This window comes from Orbicella faveolata, unplaced genomic scaffold (genome assembly GCF_042242905.1).
Source record: "Orbicella faveolata isolate gen_17 unplaced genomic scaffold, um_ofav_v1 contig_46, whole genome shotgun sequence".
In the NCBI taxonomy this organism is placed as follows: Eukaryota; Metazoa; Cnidaria; class Anthozoa; order Scleractinia; family Merulinidae; genus Orbicella; species Orbicella faveolata.
The window spans coordinates 8,172,660-8,189,238 of record NW_028301576.1 but is presented as its reverse complement, the minus strand read 5'-3'; the positions used below and the strand labels follow the sequence as shown (position 1 = coordinate 8,189,238).

Here is a 16,579-nt window from a genome sequence, read left to right as displayed (position 1 = left end):
TGTTTAATTTATAAGCATCGGAAGACCTAATTTGAAGCTGAGCAAAGAATTTTCCAGTGGTTACAGAGTTTAATTTACTGGCACCATGGCAACAAGACAAGCTATATGGCTCGCATCGTAAGCAATTAATTTAAAACACAAAAGGATTGGTACCTACTGAAAAAAAAAACAACCGAGATATCTCCAGGAAAAAAAGCCAATTAAAATAAGCAAAACACTTACGATACATTGCGACAGAGACATGAAAAGGAGCTTAACTTAATTTGAAATATTTTACGAAGCTTATGTCAAAGTACATGTTGGTAGTTTAGGTTTCTCACGGCCGACAAACATTTTAAATAAGTTTCGGCTCGTTTCAGAGGTCATACGTTATATGTTATCTTCACGCTCCGAATCATGAAATCTAGCTCAAGAGATCTCTTAATTCGCAGTGGTTTGGTAGGTTTGTTTTTGTTAACGGGAGCTGGAATTTTCCACGTCCTCGAAGGTCCGACAAAACATGAACACGGAACAGATGAAGAGATCGACAAGGCTACTTTGGAAAAATTGCGCATGAACTTGAGAGTAAACATGACAAAGGAAGAATTCGACAACTTGGTGAGCAAGCTTCACGAGTATTACCAAGACCACCATGAAAGATCTTCAAGTTATGAATGGACGTTTTATGCATCGCTTTACTTTTCGGCGAGTGTTGTTACCACAATCGGTAGGTATATATTGAGCTAAAGAATGACTATTTCTCATTCAATCTCAGATAATCAACAGTAATTGCACGGTTTTGAATAGCGAGTACTGTAATTACTTCTACTTGAAGCCATCACCGACCCTAGTCGTTTAGTCATATTATTTGAAACGACATTAACCCTACGATCTTGGTCTTAAAAGGTTTGCATGATAAATCTATTTTTAATAACAAAACGTAACTCCACCTGAGTTTTTGAATTAACAACAAGGCCTTCAGTCGTTTTTGATAGTTTTTCCAATTTGATGTCCGTACTTTTTTTAAAATTTTCAAAATTCGTTTGTTACATTATTTTCGGTATTCTTCAATAACTTAGCTTTCCTTTCATGTCGACGTCTTTTGTGTGATGGTAAACTAAATATGAAAGCTTTTAATTATCTAGTATGTGTATTCTTAGAATGAAGGAAACTGAGAAAAATCCTAATTATTATAACGTATATTTTTTCCAATCGACTTCCGTTTCCCTTTGTTTGTTTGGTTTTTGTGTTTTTCACGTTTTCACTCATTCTCTTGTGTCGTGCGAGGTGCGTAAATTCATTTTCTTTGTAATTCTCTGAGTACCTGGGATAGTGAAATTTTTAATTTGGGAACGTGCTGCCTTGACAGTCTGGCAAGTTTGTAGTACGTTTAAGTTTTGTTAGAGTCACGTTTACATTTTGAGTTGTAATAATGTTTCAGTCTTCCATTTATTGTGTCAGTCAGTGTCTGCCTCAGCATGTCTGTTTGTCTATCGGTCGGTCGGTCGGTCGGTCCGTCTGTCCGTCTGTCTGTCTGTCTGTCTGTCTGTCTCTGTTAGCCAGTCAGCCCGTCAGTCAGTCAGCCAACAAGGAAGCCAGCCAGTCAGTCAGTCAGCCAGCCAGCCAGCCAGCCAGCCAGCCAGCCAGTCAGTCAGTCAGTCAGTCAGTTTCTTGTAATGCTTTTTTACGTCATGCTTTCAGGTTACGGCCACATGGCGCCCTCTACTTTTGCTGGGCGGTTATTCTGTATTTTATACGCCTTGTTCGGCATACCGTTGTGTGTGTTAGCACTGAAGTCGATAGGTGAGCGAATCAACGAGTTATTAGAGACTGGATTCATCATGATCAGCTCCAAACGCCAGCTCAGAGGAGACACAAGTACCAAGGTCAAGGTGATGCTGAGCACCTCGGGGTTGGTTTTAGTCCTTCTCCTACTCGGTGGACTGCTGTATTTATCAGAGGACTGGAGCTACTTCGATGGAGTTTACTACTGTTTTATAGGTATAGCTTACCTCTGGCATCACGTATTTCAATACTTTAACACCCTCCCTTGCGCTGGGGCTATTCATGTTACACAGTGGTGACGTTTGTTACAAACATCAGGGAGGCACTTTTCATGTAAGGTGCTATCAAATGTTAACAATTGGGCCAAAATCACCTCGGTGAGAAAAAGGCGAGGTAAACCGGATTGTGTTTACCGTAAATCCTCGAATTAGCGCCCGGGACGCTTATTTCAAATCTAGAAGAAGACGGGGGGCGCTTATTCGAGGGGGGCGGGGGCACTAATTTAATTCTTCCCAAATCTTGGCCTTTCTTGTTTCATTACTCGTCTACAAAATTGGGGGAGGGGAAGGAGGTGCTTATTCGAGGGGGTGAAGGCGCTTAGTTTAAGTTTCGGCCGATAGGAGGGGCGCTTATTCGAAGGGAGCGCTTATTCGAGAGGGGGGGGGGGCGCTAATTCGAGAATTTACGGTATACACGGTGTCTGTGTCTTATAAGAGCGTGGTCACGAATAAATCTCACATGATATGTTGGTGTGTCCATCAGACCGCTTAATGTTACAACCATTATTCAATCTTCTGACCTTTCATTCAAAGAAAAAAGTTAATATAAAACTTTAAGGTAAAAAGCTGTTAAAATTATGAGTCTAAACGTTTTCGATCTGTTTGATCATCATCTGATGATGATCAAACATATCGAAAACGTTTAGACTCATAATTTTAACAGCTTTTTACCTTAAAGTTTTATATTTTACTTTTATCGGCGAAATGTAGACAAAAAACTTAATGTTTTTAACTCGTTTCTTTTCAGCGTTAAGTACTATCGGTTTTGGTGACATGGTACCCAGGAAAGGACGCGAACCTTCATCCGGGATCCAAACGCTTGAACTTGTCATCAGGGCCCTATACATTGTAGTTGGCCTCGCCCTGGTGTCGAGTCTTCTTTCTGCTGTGGTGTCTGCAGCTGAAGTGTTTGACAGATGGAATATCTGCAGACGGACAAAATGTATGTATCAAGGCTCAATGTCTTCCGGCCCCGATGCTACTGATTTTGTTAAGTTTAAGGTACAACGTAATCTCGGCTTAACAAAATCAGATATAAGTTTGTCGTCCGAACCATTTCTAAGGACGGTGAAAGGCTTTTTAAACTAATCGGCCATTCCAGAGTTACCTTGTGCGGTGGGGGATCCAGACCTTGAGCTAAGGGGTGGGGGGGGGGGGGGGTGTTTTGCTTGCCCTACCGTCTTTTCTTCTTTCTGTGATTTCTTCTTTTTTTTGCCCAAAATAAGGGGGGAAGGGAGGGAAGGGGGGACGGGGCCCTCCCCTAGATCCGCCACTGTTGTGGCTCTGTTTCAAAACGAGTCCTCGTGTAAAACCTTTCATATGAAAATAAGTTTGATTTGCATGAAAATGAACCTGTAGGCGAAACACTTTTTCATATGAATGGTTTTGCATGAAGACTCATTTTGACAAAGAGGCAAAGGCAACTCTACTCAGTACTCGAGCAGATTAATTAAGGTCTAGGTCTGGAATGTAAAGTAGAATTATGGTTGGACGGCTATATCTGTTGTTATATTTGTTTCATGAAGCTAAAATGTTCCCTTATTAACTTCGGTGTCCTGCTTTGACTTAACATACTGTTTTGATCACGTGACGTGTCACTTGATCATTTTAATAAATATTGGTAAATCGGCAAATTGGTGACGAATTTTAATTGCCAACTTGGAAAAATGTCCTGAGTGAAATCAGTGTCGTCATTTCCTTTCAGTCCTATTATTTTGCTTTGCCTACACCAGGTCTCTGCTGCCATCGACAATTGAGTGCAGGATTTTCTGAGGGTCGGGGTCGAAGCTCTGATGGTTTGTACTTAGCCTCTCGCAGCCTGGATAACATAGTGTTCCCTTCAGTGATCCCTTACAGGCGATTCGCTTCAGATGAGGCAACACCGCTTACCAATGATCCTCGCTGGCTCTACTAAGCAAAAGAATTCTGAGTTAAAATGAAATAAAAATAAAGAATATCATAATGTATTGCCTTGATAAGATGTAAATAGCTATGAGCAATTATGCTAGGTAATGTAAAAGGAGCCTATAAAAGTACATTGTCCAACCAAGAATAGCCTGCCTTCGCCTAAGATGTGATGATGATGATGATGATGATGAGTCGTTCCACTACTTATTGAAAAAACACAACCATGGTCAAGTAAATTTTTGCCACTCATGATAAGTATATTTCATGTAAATATTCGTAACTGCTAAAAGCCTGCTAAAGCAGCTGAAGGCCCGCGTTCTACTGGAAAGTATTTTCCCGAAATACAGTAGTGACCAGGCTGAGACTGAACACATTCCTGAAGATCAACTGAACTTTTTTGTGCGAAATTTCAAACTGATTCTATTATTACATTTTAACGATAATGTGATTTATCATAACTTTCATGGGATCTGTACAGTGCCGCGCCCAAATTATAGCTAAGCCAAAAATCATATAGAATCATAAAAACGCCATTATAGTTTTCGCAACACTTTTATTCTGATGTGCTTAATATCAGTCAAGTTTTTCTTTAGTAGACGGTCGATGAGAATAAAGATGAAGCAATTTATTAGAGGCATCTGTGTCTTGATAAGCCACCAAGCAAATAACTTGCATGTATGAAATGTATATGTAGGAAGCTTCTCTGCCAGTATGCTTTCTAGTTATCAAGCTTCTGCCAGTACTGAACTCAATATTTACAGTAAGACAATTCATGGACGGAAGTGTTTTTAATGTCTTTCATGAAAGCACAGAACAAAGAGGAACAGCTTTCGCGTGTCTATGGAGGTAATATGTCAAACACGAAAGACAACGTTTCATCGAGACATCCTAACACCGAGAAGAGAGTTGGAAATACGACACGCAGCGGAGTATTTTTGTCGAAATTCGAGACGTTTGGATAGCCGATGAATCACTGTCTTTCGCGTTTGATATATCTTCTCAATAGAAACAAAAACTAAGGAGTAAACGAAGAAGTAAAATCATCAAAATCTATGTCAGTTAAGATCGGGTATCCAAACCTCCTTCACGGTTGTAATTTTCTTTGTTTTAACTTGATGAATTATTAACGAGTTTCAGAAGTACGGAATGAAATCTAGCTAGCTGAAAGATCGACAGGACTCAAAACAGTTTCTAGGATGTTTCCTAAGATAAGCGTCCACCTTACATATTTTGTATATAAATTAGTTTAAGATAACTGCGCTGTTGAACCCATGGATAAATCAACATTGTTCTTTTGGCGAGTAAATGATTCACCAGCTGCCTCCTGTAACCCCTGTGATAGCTGGAGGATAAGGAATCGTGTTCAGCTCGTAAAACAGTGTGGCCCAAATGATGGCCAGCCGAGTCCACCTAGGAAAGATTCAGTTCGGTGTTAACGTGAATTAAATTAATAATATCATGGGCGACAAATTGCTCCTTAATTTTGGAGCGAAATGTCAGCGTTAATTTATTAGTTTACGTGTGAAATTACAAAATTGCTATGGTAACGCTCAGCGCGAAATTACTCGCTACAATAAACAACTCGCTCGATTGTAAGTGTAATGTGTCACCCATGATATTAAAAGGTAATCAAACAGAAAACTCGTGAAATTGAAAGAAATAACGTCACCTGCGTCCTGTCAAAATTCAAATAATTTCCCTCAACTAAAGGCTCGGGAAATTATCAGAAGTTTGACAAAACGCACGTGAAATTATTTCCAAACTTCACTCGTCACCATCTGATTACCCATTCTAATTTACTGAATCAATCGTTCCCAAATTCAATTCAATTCAATTATACTTTTTTGGGTTAATTATTACCAAATTAAGCCTTCAGCGAATTGCACTTGATTGGTTAGGCCCGATTCCCACTGCTCTCTCGAGTCCCAACGAACGCGGGCCCGTTTCCCGAACAGCGGTTGCTAATCGAGCCTTGGACTAAGTTACACCTACAAAGGGTCAACGAGGAATTATCATATCGAGAACCCTCTTACAATTCAACATTTTTAAAAGAGATGATGTCGTGTCTTTGCTTAATGTTAGCGCCAGTGAGGACTTAAAGTCGCCATAGACGCCACAAAATTCTAGTCCCGTAAAGAAATTAATACAAAAATTGCCACAGCTTGCACGGACATGATTCATTCAATGTACTCCGCCACCATGACTGAAAACACCACAGGCCGAGACGATAATAAAACATGCTGACTGTCCACTTCTAAAGAAATTCGTCTCTCAAATTTCTGAATAATAGAGCGATTTTCACTTGAGTGTCTATTGCTTTGGTTTTGTGTTACCAAGCCAAGCGGAAACTCCAATTTGGAGAGGCGTACGGGCACCTTCGGACTTGGAAGGGGGCGGGGGGGGGGGGGGGTGGGTGAGCTTATTGGCCGAAAGAAATACACAATGGCCGAGAGCATGTGTTGTACAAACGCACTCAAATCGCAGTAAAAACAAAAACGTTCACAATTCTCACGTCTAATGAAACTATTATCATTCCAAAACTACAGAAGAATCCCAATTCTTCGAACCTCTAAGGGAAACGAAAACTGGTTTGAAAAATCGAATAGTTCGAGAAATCGGGGTAAAATTACAACATTACAATTACAATATTCGACTGAGTAGAGGGAAACGAGTTTTGCTTCGAGTTATCGGGTGGTTCGAAAAATGGGGATTCGAGAAATCGGGATTCCACTATTTGACCTTAACACCGTCTTGACAACGCAAACGTCAGAGAAAGCCGCTTACAAGCCTGGCTTTGACTACCTTTTAGAATGTTTTCTCCCAAGTACTTTTGCCCGAATCATCAGCGTTTTGCCCGAAAAATTTCAAAAGTTTCTTTAACTAGGAGAGCTGCAGCCCCTCCCCCCCCCCCCCCCCGCCCCCCGGCCCGTACGCCCATACCAATCAGAAGTAAAACCAAAACCAATCGTGACTCGATCACGGACGTTTACGCGCGATTCTCGTCAGCCACATGTGTTAATCTGGAGTTTTGATTGGATCGCTGGATTATGTGTCCCTTGTGATTGGCCAGTGTGATTACGCGTAACATTCGTGCATTCGTGCATACGAGTGGATGTTCGACAAAACACACAGGCTAAAAAAAGTCTGTTTAATATTTTGTACTTGTCTTTTAGCCTACAATATATTTACAGTTGATAGAAAAAGATTCGTAAACTCGGCAGTAAGTACATCTCTTCATTTTTTGAGATCAAAATAAAAATGTATGCTTTATTTGAATAACGAGTTCTTCAAAATCCTACCTAGACTAATATACGGTTTAAATATCTCTATTTATATTCACGGACAGGCCCGCGACAAGAATACCACCAAATATTTCCCCGTGCCTCCTGCTCCAACTAGCGGTATCTACTATTTGTTGAGTATATAAGATTCCCTATCACGTTTCAGATCAGAGCTAAGAATAATAATTATCTATTTCTACAGGTTTAGGCAGATGACCTGCTCTGCCTATCGTCTTTCAGTCACAGAATTCACGGCCTCTTTTACGCTTTACACAGGCGGAGAATTTGTTTTAAGGCGACAACGAGTTTTAAAGAGGAAATTGTCTTCTCGGAAGTTCAATAATCTCTACTCTTCACGACGTGGAAAGCTAAAGTTGCTTTCCCAAGAAATTTCCCGCTAAGATTAAAAAAAATCCAAAATAAAAGTCGAAAACAAGTCTTCAATTATTGTAAAACAAAATATATCTTATTAGGGAGAGATGAAACTGTGAAGGAAGTCTCTTGAGAACTGCAAGGAAAGAGAAAAGTCACGTTGTTAGCTCAGACACGTTATTTTAAAGAGACTAAAAGTTTTCGAAAACTCCCGGCAGCAAAGTAAAACTAAACTTGAAAAAGCCCACAAAGACACATTCCTAAAACATGATAAGCTAAATCCAACGAAAAAAGATAACTTTTTGTTTCACGAAAGAGGTGAAATATTTAGCTGGACTTTCCACTTACCGATCAGTTAAACAGCTGAAACTTGACCTTCTTCATCTGTGAAAATCAACAAGTAAATATAACAATTACACAGTGCGTCATAAGGGAACGCAACGAGGATTCTCAAAGGAAGGAGTCATTCATTCATCATACTGTATTTTACGGACTAAACTGCATGTATTATTAGTTTTGGTAAAATAATCCCAGAATGACTATAATAACCTAATTGAAATTGAAACAAATACTATAGTAACCGATGAAAAAGGCAGAAAACTTCGTGCAAGGCTAATCAAAATCTCTTGGGTATCACGTGACAGGTCCAAAATTCTCCCTTTTGATCGGCTAGAAGACGAAGCCAACATTTTACAAATCAATGACCTCTCTCCGAAACCGATTTAAAAACCGCTTTTCCAATTAGCCATTTTCGAGCTGCCTTTTGCCTCTGTGTCAAAACGAGTCTCCATGCGAAAAGATTCATATGAAAATGTGTTCCCCCCTGCCAGTTCATTTTCATGCAAATAAAACTTATTTTCATATGAAAGGTTTTGCGCGAAGACTCGTGTTGAAACAGAGGCACAAGGTAACTCGAGAAATGGCTTATTTCTCGCTACGTGCGTTTCTAAATGGTTGTGGTGCCAAGAACAACAACAACCTACCGTCATAATTTTCTACATATTCTACTCTGCTGTACTGGTCCACTGGGTAATGATAACCAGGGTATAGGTACGTGACTCCTGGGAAGAATAATAATAAAAAAAACTGAAATTAGGACCTGACGAAAGGTCAATACAACAGAATCGCCATGTTTGTCTAGTTACAGCACGCACTCGAATTGTTTACCTTGGAATGTCCCACGAGTCAATTGACTCAAACCACCACATCCACACAAAAGAGGTCTAGTTGTTTACTTTAGGCCCCGTCCTCACGCATCCGGATATTTTTGAATCCGCAACTTTTTCTTTCCAGATTCAAAAATTTCCCGTCCACACGTAGCAAAAATATCCGGATTCGCTAGCGAATTCGTCGGATGCATCTGGACGGGGCCTCAGTTTGACCGCACAAAGAATAACTGGGACTGTAAACATTAAAATGGCTTCAGTGTGATTTGCGAATAGACGTTTGGCCACGCAACACAAGTCTGTTCACAGTTTCCATATCATCCATACCGATACTGCTTCTCGCTAACGAGCAAAGCAACGTCTTTAGAAGCAGGTCGTTTAATCCCTTAGTTATGTAACATTTCGAAAAGGCAGTGGCATTCAAACAGTCTTTTAGATCGGACTCTGACAAATTTTAAATTTAAATTTAGTTTCCTAAGTATTTATGAAAGAAGTCAAATCAAATAAACTTACCAGGGTGATATGAATGTTCTTGTGAGGACGTGGAATGAGTTGGACTGTAAGGTAGACTTTCTGCTGAACGTGCTGGAAAATATCAACAAGGCGGATGAATTAGTGAGACTATTTTTTCGCAATGTTCGCGGAATCGCTTGCATCAAAATTACGGCCATACGCTCTTATTGAAAGATGGACAAGATTTTATACCTGAATACACCATCGGCCTGATTGCTTCAACACCTACGAGAGAATAAAAAATAATGACTAAATTAACACAGGTTTCCGAAAACCATCTTATTTGTACCGTTATAACAACGCACAGTGGACGAGTTTTCGTCCATGTAGACGACGTTTAGACGTCATGTATTGAACACGGTTTCAACACCACGACTTCCTTAAACGCTCACTAAGCTTCGTTTGAATATTCAGTCCGTTTGATTCCAGTACTCTTCTACCTCGCATTCACACATACTCAGTCAAAGGTGGAGAACTGAACTTAAACAAGGAGGAAGACGTTCAAAGTTTCCTTTGCTGTCACTGACTCTTCAACAAGAGCTGGCAACAGGGCAACCGTTGACCGGCTGTGGGAACGATTTTGTCTGCCTTGTTTGACTGTATAGAATAAATTCTTCTCATAAAGCAGTTCAGTTCAAAACGTTTTTCCTCCATGTGAAAGCCAGTCGCCTTCCTGCTGAAAACGTTACATGATACCCCTACTGACTAGGAAGCGAGGAAGTGTGAAACTTTGCTATTTATCCAGTTTTGACGATCAAATATAACGGTATAAGGTGTATTGTTCACTAACCTGGAGGGTGACGGTAATGTGGTCTGTGATGCTCGTCACTGATGTGAAGTCTTCTAAGTTCCTGCATGTGAACAGTGTCTTCCGGAAAAGACGTTCTATCCCCCTCCGGGAACACATGTATGTCTTCTAAGATACAAAAACAATATACGACATAAGACATCAAGTACCATTTAATCTTCTTTTCTAGAAACAGGACACGTGGCATTCTCTAAAATGAAAAATCCACAAGGTTATTGGAAGTAATATATCAAACACGAGAGACAGTGTTTCATCGGGATATCCAAACACCGAGAAGACAGTTGAAACTACGACGCACACCTGAGTATTTTCGACGAAATTCGAGGTGTTTGGATAGCAGGTGAAACACTGTCTCGAGTGTTTGTTATATCTTCTCGATCGAAATAAAAAAACTAAGGAGTAAACGGAGAAGTAAAATCATCAAAATCTATGCTAATTAAGACAGGGTATCCAAACCTCCTTCACGGTTTTAACTTGATGAATTATGAACGAGTTTGAGAAGAAGGTTTCTCGCAAATAGGCCAGTTTCGATATATTCAATTCAGCCTAAAACAATAGACCTCAGCACGAGGCTCCGAGAAATAACTACAGAGATTGTGGGGTTTATTCCCCGGGGCCTCGTGCTGAGGTCTATTGTTTTAGACTGAATTTTAATATATCGAAATTGGTCTATTCCTATTTCAAGTTTTTTGTCGGAAACACGTGACTAATGCACGTGATTTCCATTCCCCGTCACGTGCTCTATCTAGAGTCTCAACCGGCAGAGAGGGCCAGGGAGTGCAAACTACAGAAACGTTGTCTCTGGTTATTTCTTCCAGTTTCTTATGTAGTGAAGCATTTATCTCCTCGCCACTCTAAAAAACAAAATATCAGATTTTCATTTACCTTCATTGAGTTGTTTTGGTGATTGCATGTCGGGGAATGATGACGTACTCGCCGTAGAAGACACAGACACGCGGTCACCTGTAACAAGGACAAAAAAAAGTTCTTCAACGCTACACAAAGCTCAAGAAACTGATCCATTTCTGTTGTAAAAAAGGCAAACACCTTGCAAACGTTCTGGCAAACGCCGCAAAACACACTTGTTATGAACGTCAGAATTAATTTCGTAAATCAATGCTTAACAAACCTGCAAAATCCTTTCTGAGTGCCAACGGCGACGGGACTAAAACAAAAGAACAGATTAAAAACCGTGTTAGAAGTCAGCATCCATTGATGCGATCAGGTAATCGTAGACTATCAACAAACACAGTCCAACATAAATTAAATTTCGCGCCCCAAACTTGTTTTTTTAAATTAGAAATTAATAAGGTTTTACTTCTTGGTCTAGCAACCTCGTTACCAGGTTCTTCTTTTTTCTTCCATCCTCTGGAGCGAGGCAGAGGCGGAAAGAAGGCAGACACAGCCTGAGAACGAGATTCGTTCTGTTCTGTCCAGCGGTTAACTCACCCGGTTTGCCAGCTTTACGATCTTTCTTGTTGGCGGTCGGGGAGGACGTGGGCGAGTTTTTCTTGCGCATCTGTACACTGGGCGGAGCTACAAAAACGAAAAAATAATGAAAACAATTATAACACTATTTATACTAGTCTGACATTTACCTCAAGTAACAGGGGAGGAGTGGTGGGAGTGAGGGAAGCGAGGGAATCGAAAGAAGTAGTATGGTTAACTTACCAGACCCCTGAGGGGGCTCGCAGACCTGTGACATGTCCCGTAATTTATCCTCATCTTGTATAATGGTTAGGTTCGATAAATACTGCTTCACCCTCCGTGACATCATGGACTGTGTGACAAACAAAAGAAACTCCATAAGAGAAGGAAACACAGATTCTGTTTTGAACAACGTCAGGTAGAGAAATCTTTCGAACTGAGGCGGTTAAAAATTTTGGCCCTTCATACCTCCTCATACATCTTCTTAGGATTCTGGTCTCGCAAGGATCTTCGACTCCATGTGGTGCTTCCTGTTACCATGCCAACCACTGATGACGTCATTTTCTGTTGCCCAGGACCACCTTGACTGTTAATTTCGTCTTCAAACATGGTGTCAGGATCCTGGAATCGACAAACGCAATTACACGCGCATTCGAGAGTTGTTTCAATTAACAAATAAAGAAGCCCCGACTGTGCTCTGTTCTGTTGTAAAGCACGCAGGAAGCGGTAGAGCACGAAAGAAGTGTAGGGGAAAACACGAGACGCAGTCGAGTGTTTTTCCCTACTTCTTGAGTGCTCTACCGCTTCCTAAGTGCTTTACAACAGAACAGAGCACAGTCGAGGCTTCTTTATTTGTTTTATGATAAAGAATCAGATAATTTCCCCACGCATTCGGCTGAATTTTCAAACCAAACTTTATTTTCCAAACGAGCAAAAGTGGCGTCAGCCGTGCACTGTTCTCTGATAAAGCACGCTAAAATAAGCCAATCACAATCCTTGTTAGAATTGTTCAAATAATTTGATTGGCTAACGAAGCGACAGCTGTCAATCACAAACTGGACTTCAGCTAAGCTTTCAGTTTCGAGAAGTTTGAGCGGGTTTCGAGAGAAGAACGATGCCTTCAAAGTTCGCTTTTAAGTTAATTTTTAAATACGGATCTCAAGGCAGGTAAAGGTCTATAGTCCAGAGGAATCCGGCCGTATTGTGGCCCATGAAAACGAGCACTTTTCCAGTGGAAATTACAAAACGCGGAGCTCAAAGCTTGTGGATGAAAATGCGAAATGCCGGGTTGAATTTGAAAGGAGCTACAGTTATTTACGGCTTGTAGCCGCATGCAGCAAGATTTCCCGAACAAGCGTAAAAGTTAGAAAGACTTAACGGCTCCCACTGGTTCTACTTCGAGCACAGAAGAGAATATCAGAGCAAGTTTTGCACTGACCACTCGTCGGTTTACTTCGCTGAGATGACCGGAGAACGAGCGTTACTACACTGCATGTAAGTGTTGTTTGAGCAAATGAGCATTTTTAATTGTAAATTTACAAAAATAAAGCTTCTCATCATAAACAGAGACAGTTCAATTGTTTTCTGTCGTTGTTTTACTTCTTAGTATAATTTCTGCCTTCGTAACAAAATTAATCATGTCGTTATCGAAGCACTGTTTAGGTTGAGAATTTGTGTATTTCGCTACAGCTGTACATGTTTTGTCGGCGGGAATCTAGCAAAACTTGTTATTTTAGTACAGTTTTAACACTACTGTTGCTAACAATGGTCTCTGTGAGCCATATTTACTGCAGAAAAATAGCTCGCTTCCAGTGCGTTTGTCTGAGTCACAGGGGATGTTTAATTTGGGTCAAATTTGTCAAAATTCCGAAGCAAAAATTTGGAAGCCAACTTACCGTCATCAACCCGTGCTCTGTTCTCTGATAAAGCACGCTGTTTCAGCCAATCAGAGCGCGCGTTATATGGAAACTTTATTATAATAAGCGTTAAAGTACACGCATATCTTTATGCACTTACATAAGGGATGGAGTTGAATTTGGAAATCTGACGGATTTCTCTAGCGATCAGACGAAGCTTTTCGAAGTTTACCTGTTAGGAGATCAAAGAAGAGAATTGTGTTAGTGTTAACTGAGGATTCTGTGAGAAAAAATATGTTACAAAGAAATCGCAACTTACAAGTCCGTCCACAATGCTGTCGTTTCCTAAGTGGATGAACGTCAGGTCCTTAGTTATAACGGGAAAGAACGGAATCTGAAACACAAAGAAATTCTCCTTACTCACTCGTGCACGTTCTTTTATCGCTAGTTTTGACAATTCAATGGTTTTATAAACACAACGTCCCTTAGTTGACGATTTTCGTTATCCTCGCCACCTGTGTATTTGATAATGCTTTGATATTGTAATGAGAAAACAGCTGCTGATCGACTGCTTGTGGACTGATTTCTCTCTGGAAATCAGGCAGCGAGTATGGGGCGGGACGATTTACATGAGGAGGGACAGGAACGAGACAAGAGCGCGCGCCAATCCCTTCTCGTCCATACCACGTTTTTGCGTTCGAGGGGATGAACAGAGAAAAGACCGAACGCAGACAGTTTAAGATGTCTAAGAGCTAACATCATTTCAAAATCAAACAAACAGAAACTAAGCTGAAGTTTTCCAAGCGATTTCAATGAAGTATGGCCTGCCACCTGGTTAGCTCAGTTGGTAGAGCGCCTGTCTGCTGTGCGGGAGGTCGAGGGTCATACCGGACCAACACTCAGTCTTACAATAACTTAAGAGAATGTGTTGCCTTTGCAATTACATCTGCAAATGGCTAGACGTTCAAGTCTTCTCGGATATGGCCTAGAAACTGTAGGCCCTGTCTCCTGTCTCACGGGTTAGTGCTCCACATAGGTTTAACCTCATTGCACCTTTCCGCCTTGGACAGAATTGTCCAAGAAAATTGTTATGATCTAAGATCTATAATCTAGTTGTTTTTTTTTCGCGTAACACTTAGCTACAGCAGAAGTAACAGCGAATGCCAAAGATAAACTTAAGTCTAACTTACTAAGGGTGGTTCGCCGTGCTCTCCGTTCAGCAGATTTCTGTACTTGGACATGTTTCTTGACGGATCCATAAGACTTTGAAGATCCTGAGATGAATAAGATAAAACAAGACGGGTTTAGTCTGACTGTCTACTATAAAGATCCTTCTTAAGGACGAGTGAAAAAGCACGGACGGTGAAAGGCGCAATTAATCACAGTCAGAACGTTGACTTCAACGAGAAAAATAAATAATCGTGATACCATTGAGAGTCTAGATAAGTTTAAAAATTACACTTTACTCGTACAGCTAACCTCGAACGCCTTGCTATGCTTTGTGGGTAATTTGTCCCACGTGTTCTTCAGGCGTTGTACCGCTGAATGGCCAAGACCGCTGGAACAGAGGATAACAACAGTAATTTAGATTACTATTTGACAAATCAACGTATGGATATGATCACATTACAGTAAGATCATTTTAAAAGGGAGGTGGAATATCTCCTTCTAAAATCGACATACATTCCTTTCTTGAAATAAACCAATCACAGGTCCGCCTGTTATTTTCTTGCAGAGGATCGCGCCAAAAATATCTACCAATGAATAGCCGGTTAGCGTTTTCCTGGGAGAGGAAACATCAGGACGGCAAGCGACGTTGTGATTGGTGCGGCATGTACAATAACTAGGTGCTGATTGGTTCAAGTGAAAATATGACAAACAATGGTCGGCGCGGTGTGAAGTAGCCGCGTGGGACTGGGAACTTTGAGTGACTTCGGCCTGAGCGGCTGGGAAGGAGACTAGAAGCTACTCTTGTCATTACAAAGAGTACTTTGTCAAATCCATTGGTAAATGACAAGCTTATGAATAATAAAAAAAATCAATTCTTAGAAACTTCTGCCTCACCTGACAATAGCGAACAATGAATTGTAGTTTTTACATTCCTTACAATGTCCTGCAAAGGAAAAAAAGAGAGAGAATTGAACAAGGTTCGTTGAAAACTATAACTTCTTAAACCAGATCAGTGGAAGTCAATGTAAAAGGCTTCGACGTTTTACTCACTTGCTATTTTGATGAAAGCTTTAATCAACTTCATTCTCTTAACTAAGTTTGTTTCGCTGCAGATCTCAGTCACAACCCAAAACATTTCTTTATTTACAATCTGCAACGAAAGAAAAGCACGTTCAAATGAAGTTCACAAACTATACCCAAAACAGCAGTTCAAGGTATTATGCTCAAGTTTTGCTGCTAAATAATACCTTCTCCATACCTCAGAAAATTTTCTCAAGTTTTCCGTAAGTTTGGGGCCAAAGTTCCATAGCTCGTAGATGTACTCACGAGGATCAATACTTCGAAAAACCTCGAAATCCTGCAAAGAAAAAGAAAGGGTTGACGTTAAAAAAAAACATGTGGATCAATTGTAAACCAACAGCCAAGAGAAACTGAACGACTACAGTAGTCCGTTGGGTATTTGTATTCGACCAAGGGATTTTTATCATTTCTCCGATAAATGATTAAATTCCCTTCTACATTTTTTCAAAATTTTCAACAGCCCCAGCTTGACAAGCTGACTTCCGGCAACTCGAATCCGCTTCCGTTTTGGATATCGTGACATGACTTCCGGTAAGACTCAACCCGGGTTTATTATGCGTGGGTGGCTTGCAAGTTACATTGATAACTAATTATCAGCTAGATTATTAATGTTATCGTGTTAATTACCAAAAAATGAATGCTTCGATTGCTACTTTGTCTATTTTGAAGCCGTTATTTAGCTCGTCACGGTAGCGCCGCGTGACTCTTGTGCAGCTAGCGTTACGACCCAAATGATCGGTAACCATGCTCCTCACAAAAATCGTGACAAAATCACCGACAGTTAAACATTTCATCTTTTCCGACAAATGAGAACAAGGATGCAAATCTATAGTGTGCAATGCTCAATATTTTAATAACAGAATTTGGCCAGAAACTGCAAGTATTAGTTGTTCACAGCATTATCTGTGACGACCCAGGCAACACAGCGTTACTTGCGTCGTCGTCATGCAAGCCA

At 40.5% G+C, this 16,579-nt stretch overlaps 2 protein-coding genes across 4 annotated transcripts in view; one reads left to right on the top strand and one right to left on the bottom strand.

The window, feature by feature from the left end:
* Positions 1 to 228: 228 nt before the first annotated feature.
* On the top strand, positions 229 to 4,125 carry LOC110050882 (potassium channel subfamily K member 3-like). The gene is made up of 4 exons (XM_020756858.2): positions 229 to 706; positions 1,681 to 1,980; positions 2,791 to 2,985; positions 3,776 to 4,125. The coding sequence occupies exons 1-4, from the start codon at positions 397 to 399 to the stop codon at positions 3,955 to 3,957; spliced, it is 987 nt and encodes a 328-aa protein (XP_020612517.2). The 5' UTR covers positions 229 to 396; the 3' UTR covers positions 3,958 to 4,125.
* Positions 4,126 to 7,084: 2,959 nt separating this feature from the next.
* LOC110050874 (rap guanine nucleotide exchange factor 6-like) overlaps positions 7,085 to 16,579 on the bottom strand; it is a 39,077-nt gene continuing 29,582 nt past the window's right edge. For 2 of the 3 annotated variants that reach the window (XM_020756846.2, XM_020756847.2), the window contains exons 31-48: positions 15,803 to 15,901; positions 15,595 to 15,694; positions 15,439 to 15,487; positions 14,854 to 14,932; positions 14,565 to 14,648; positions 13,694 to 13,768; positions 13,535 to 13,606; positions 11,987 to 12,139; positions 11,762 to 11,870; positions 11,540 to 11,626; positions 11,220 to 11,255; positions 10,976 to 11,053; positions 10,073 to 10,198; positions 9,475 to 9,507; positions 9,283 to 9,354; positions 8,587 to 8,664; positions 7,952 to 7,987; positions 7,085 to 7,739 (exon numbers count right to left, since the gene is read on the bottom strand). In XM_020756846.2, coding sequence (XP_020612505.2) covers positions 7,959 to 7,987; positions 8,587 to 8,664; positions 9,283 to 9,354; positions 9,475 to 9,507; positions 10,073 to 10,198; positions 10,976 to 11,053; positions 11,220 to 11,255; positions 11,540 to 11,626; positions 11,762 to 11,870; positions 11,987 to 12,139; positions 13,535 to 13,606; positions 13,694 to 13,768; positions 14,565 to 14,648; positions 14,854 to 14,932; positions 15,439 to 15,487; positions 15,595 to 15,694; positions 15,803 to 15,901 — 1,359 coding nt within the window. In that variant the 3' untranslated portion in view covers positions 7,085 to 7,739; positions 7,952 to 7,958. The remainder of the gene's footprint in view (positions 7,740 to 7,951; positions 7,988 to 8,586; positions 8,665 to 9,282; positions 9,355 to 9,474; positions 9,508 to 10,072; positions 10,199 to 10,975; positions 11,054 to 11,219; positions 11,256 to 11,539; positions 11,627 to 11,761; positions 11,871 to 11,986; positions 12,140 to 13,534; positions 13,607 to 13,693; positions 13,769 to 14,564; positions 14,649 to 14,853; positions 14,933 to 15,438; positions 15,488 to 15,594; positions 15,695 to 15,802; positions 15,902 to 16,579) is intronic. The other variant, XM_020756848.2, reaches the window with a different exon arrangement.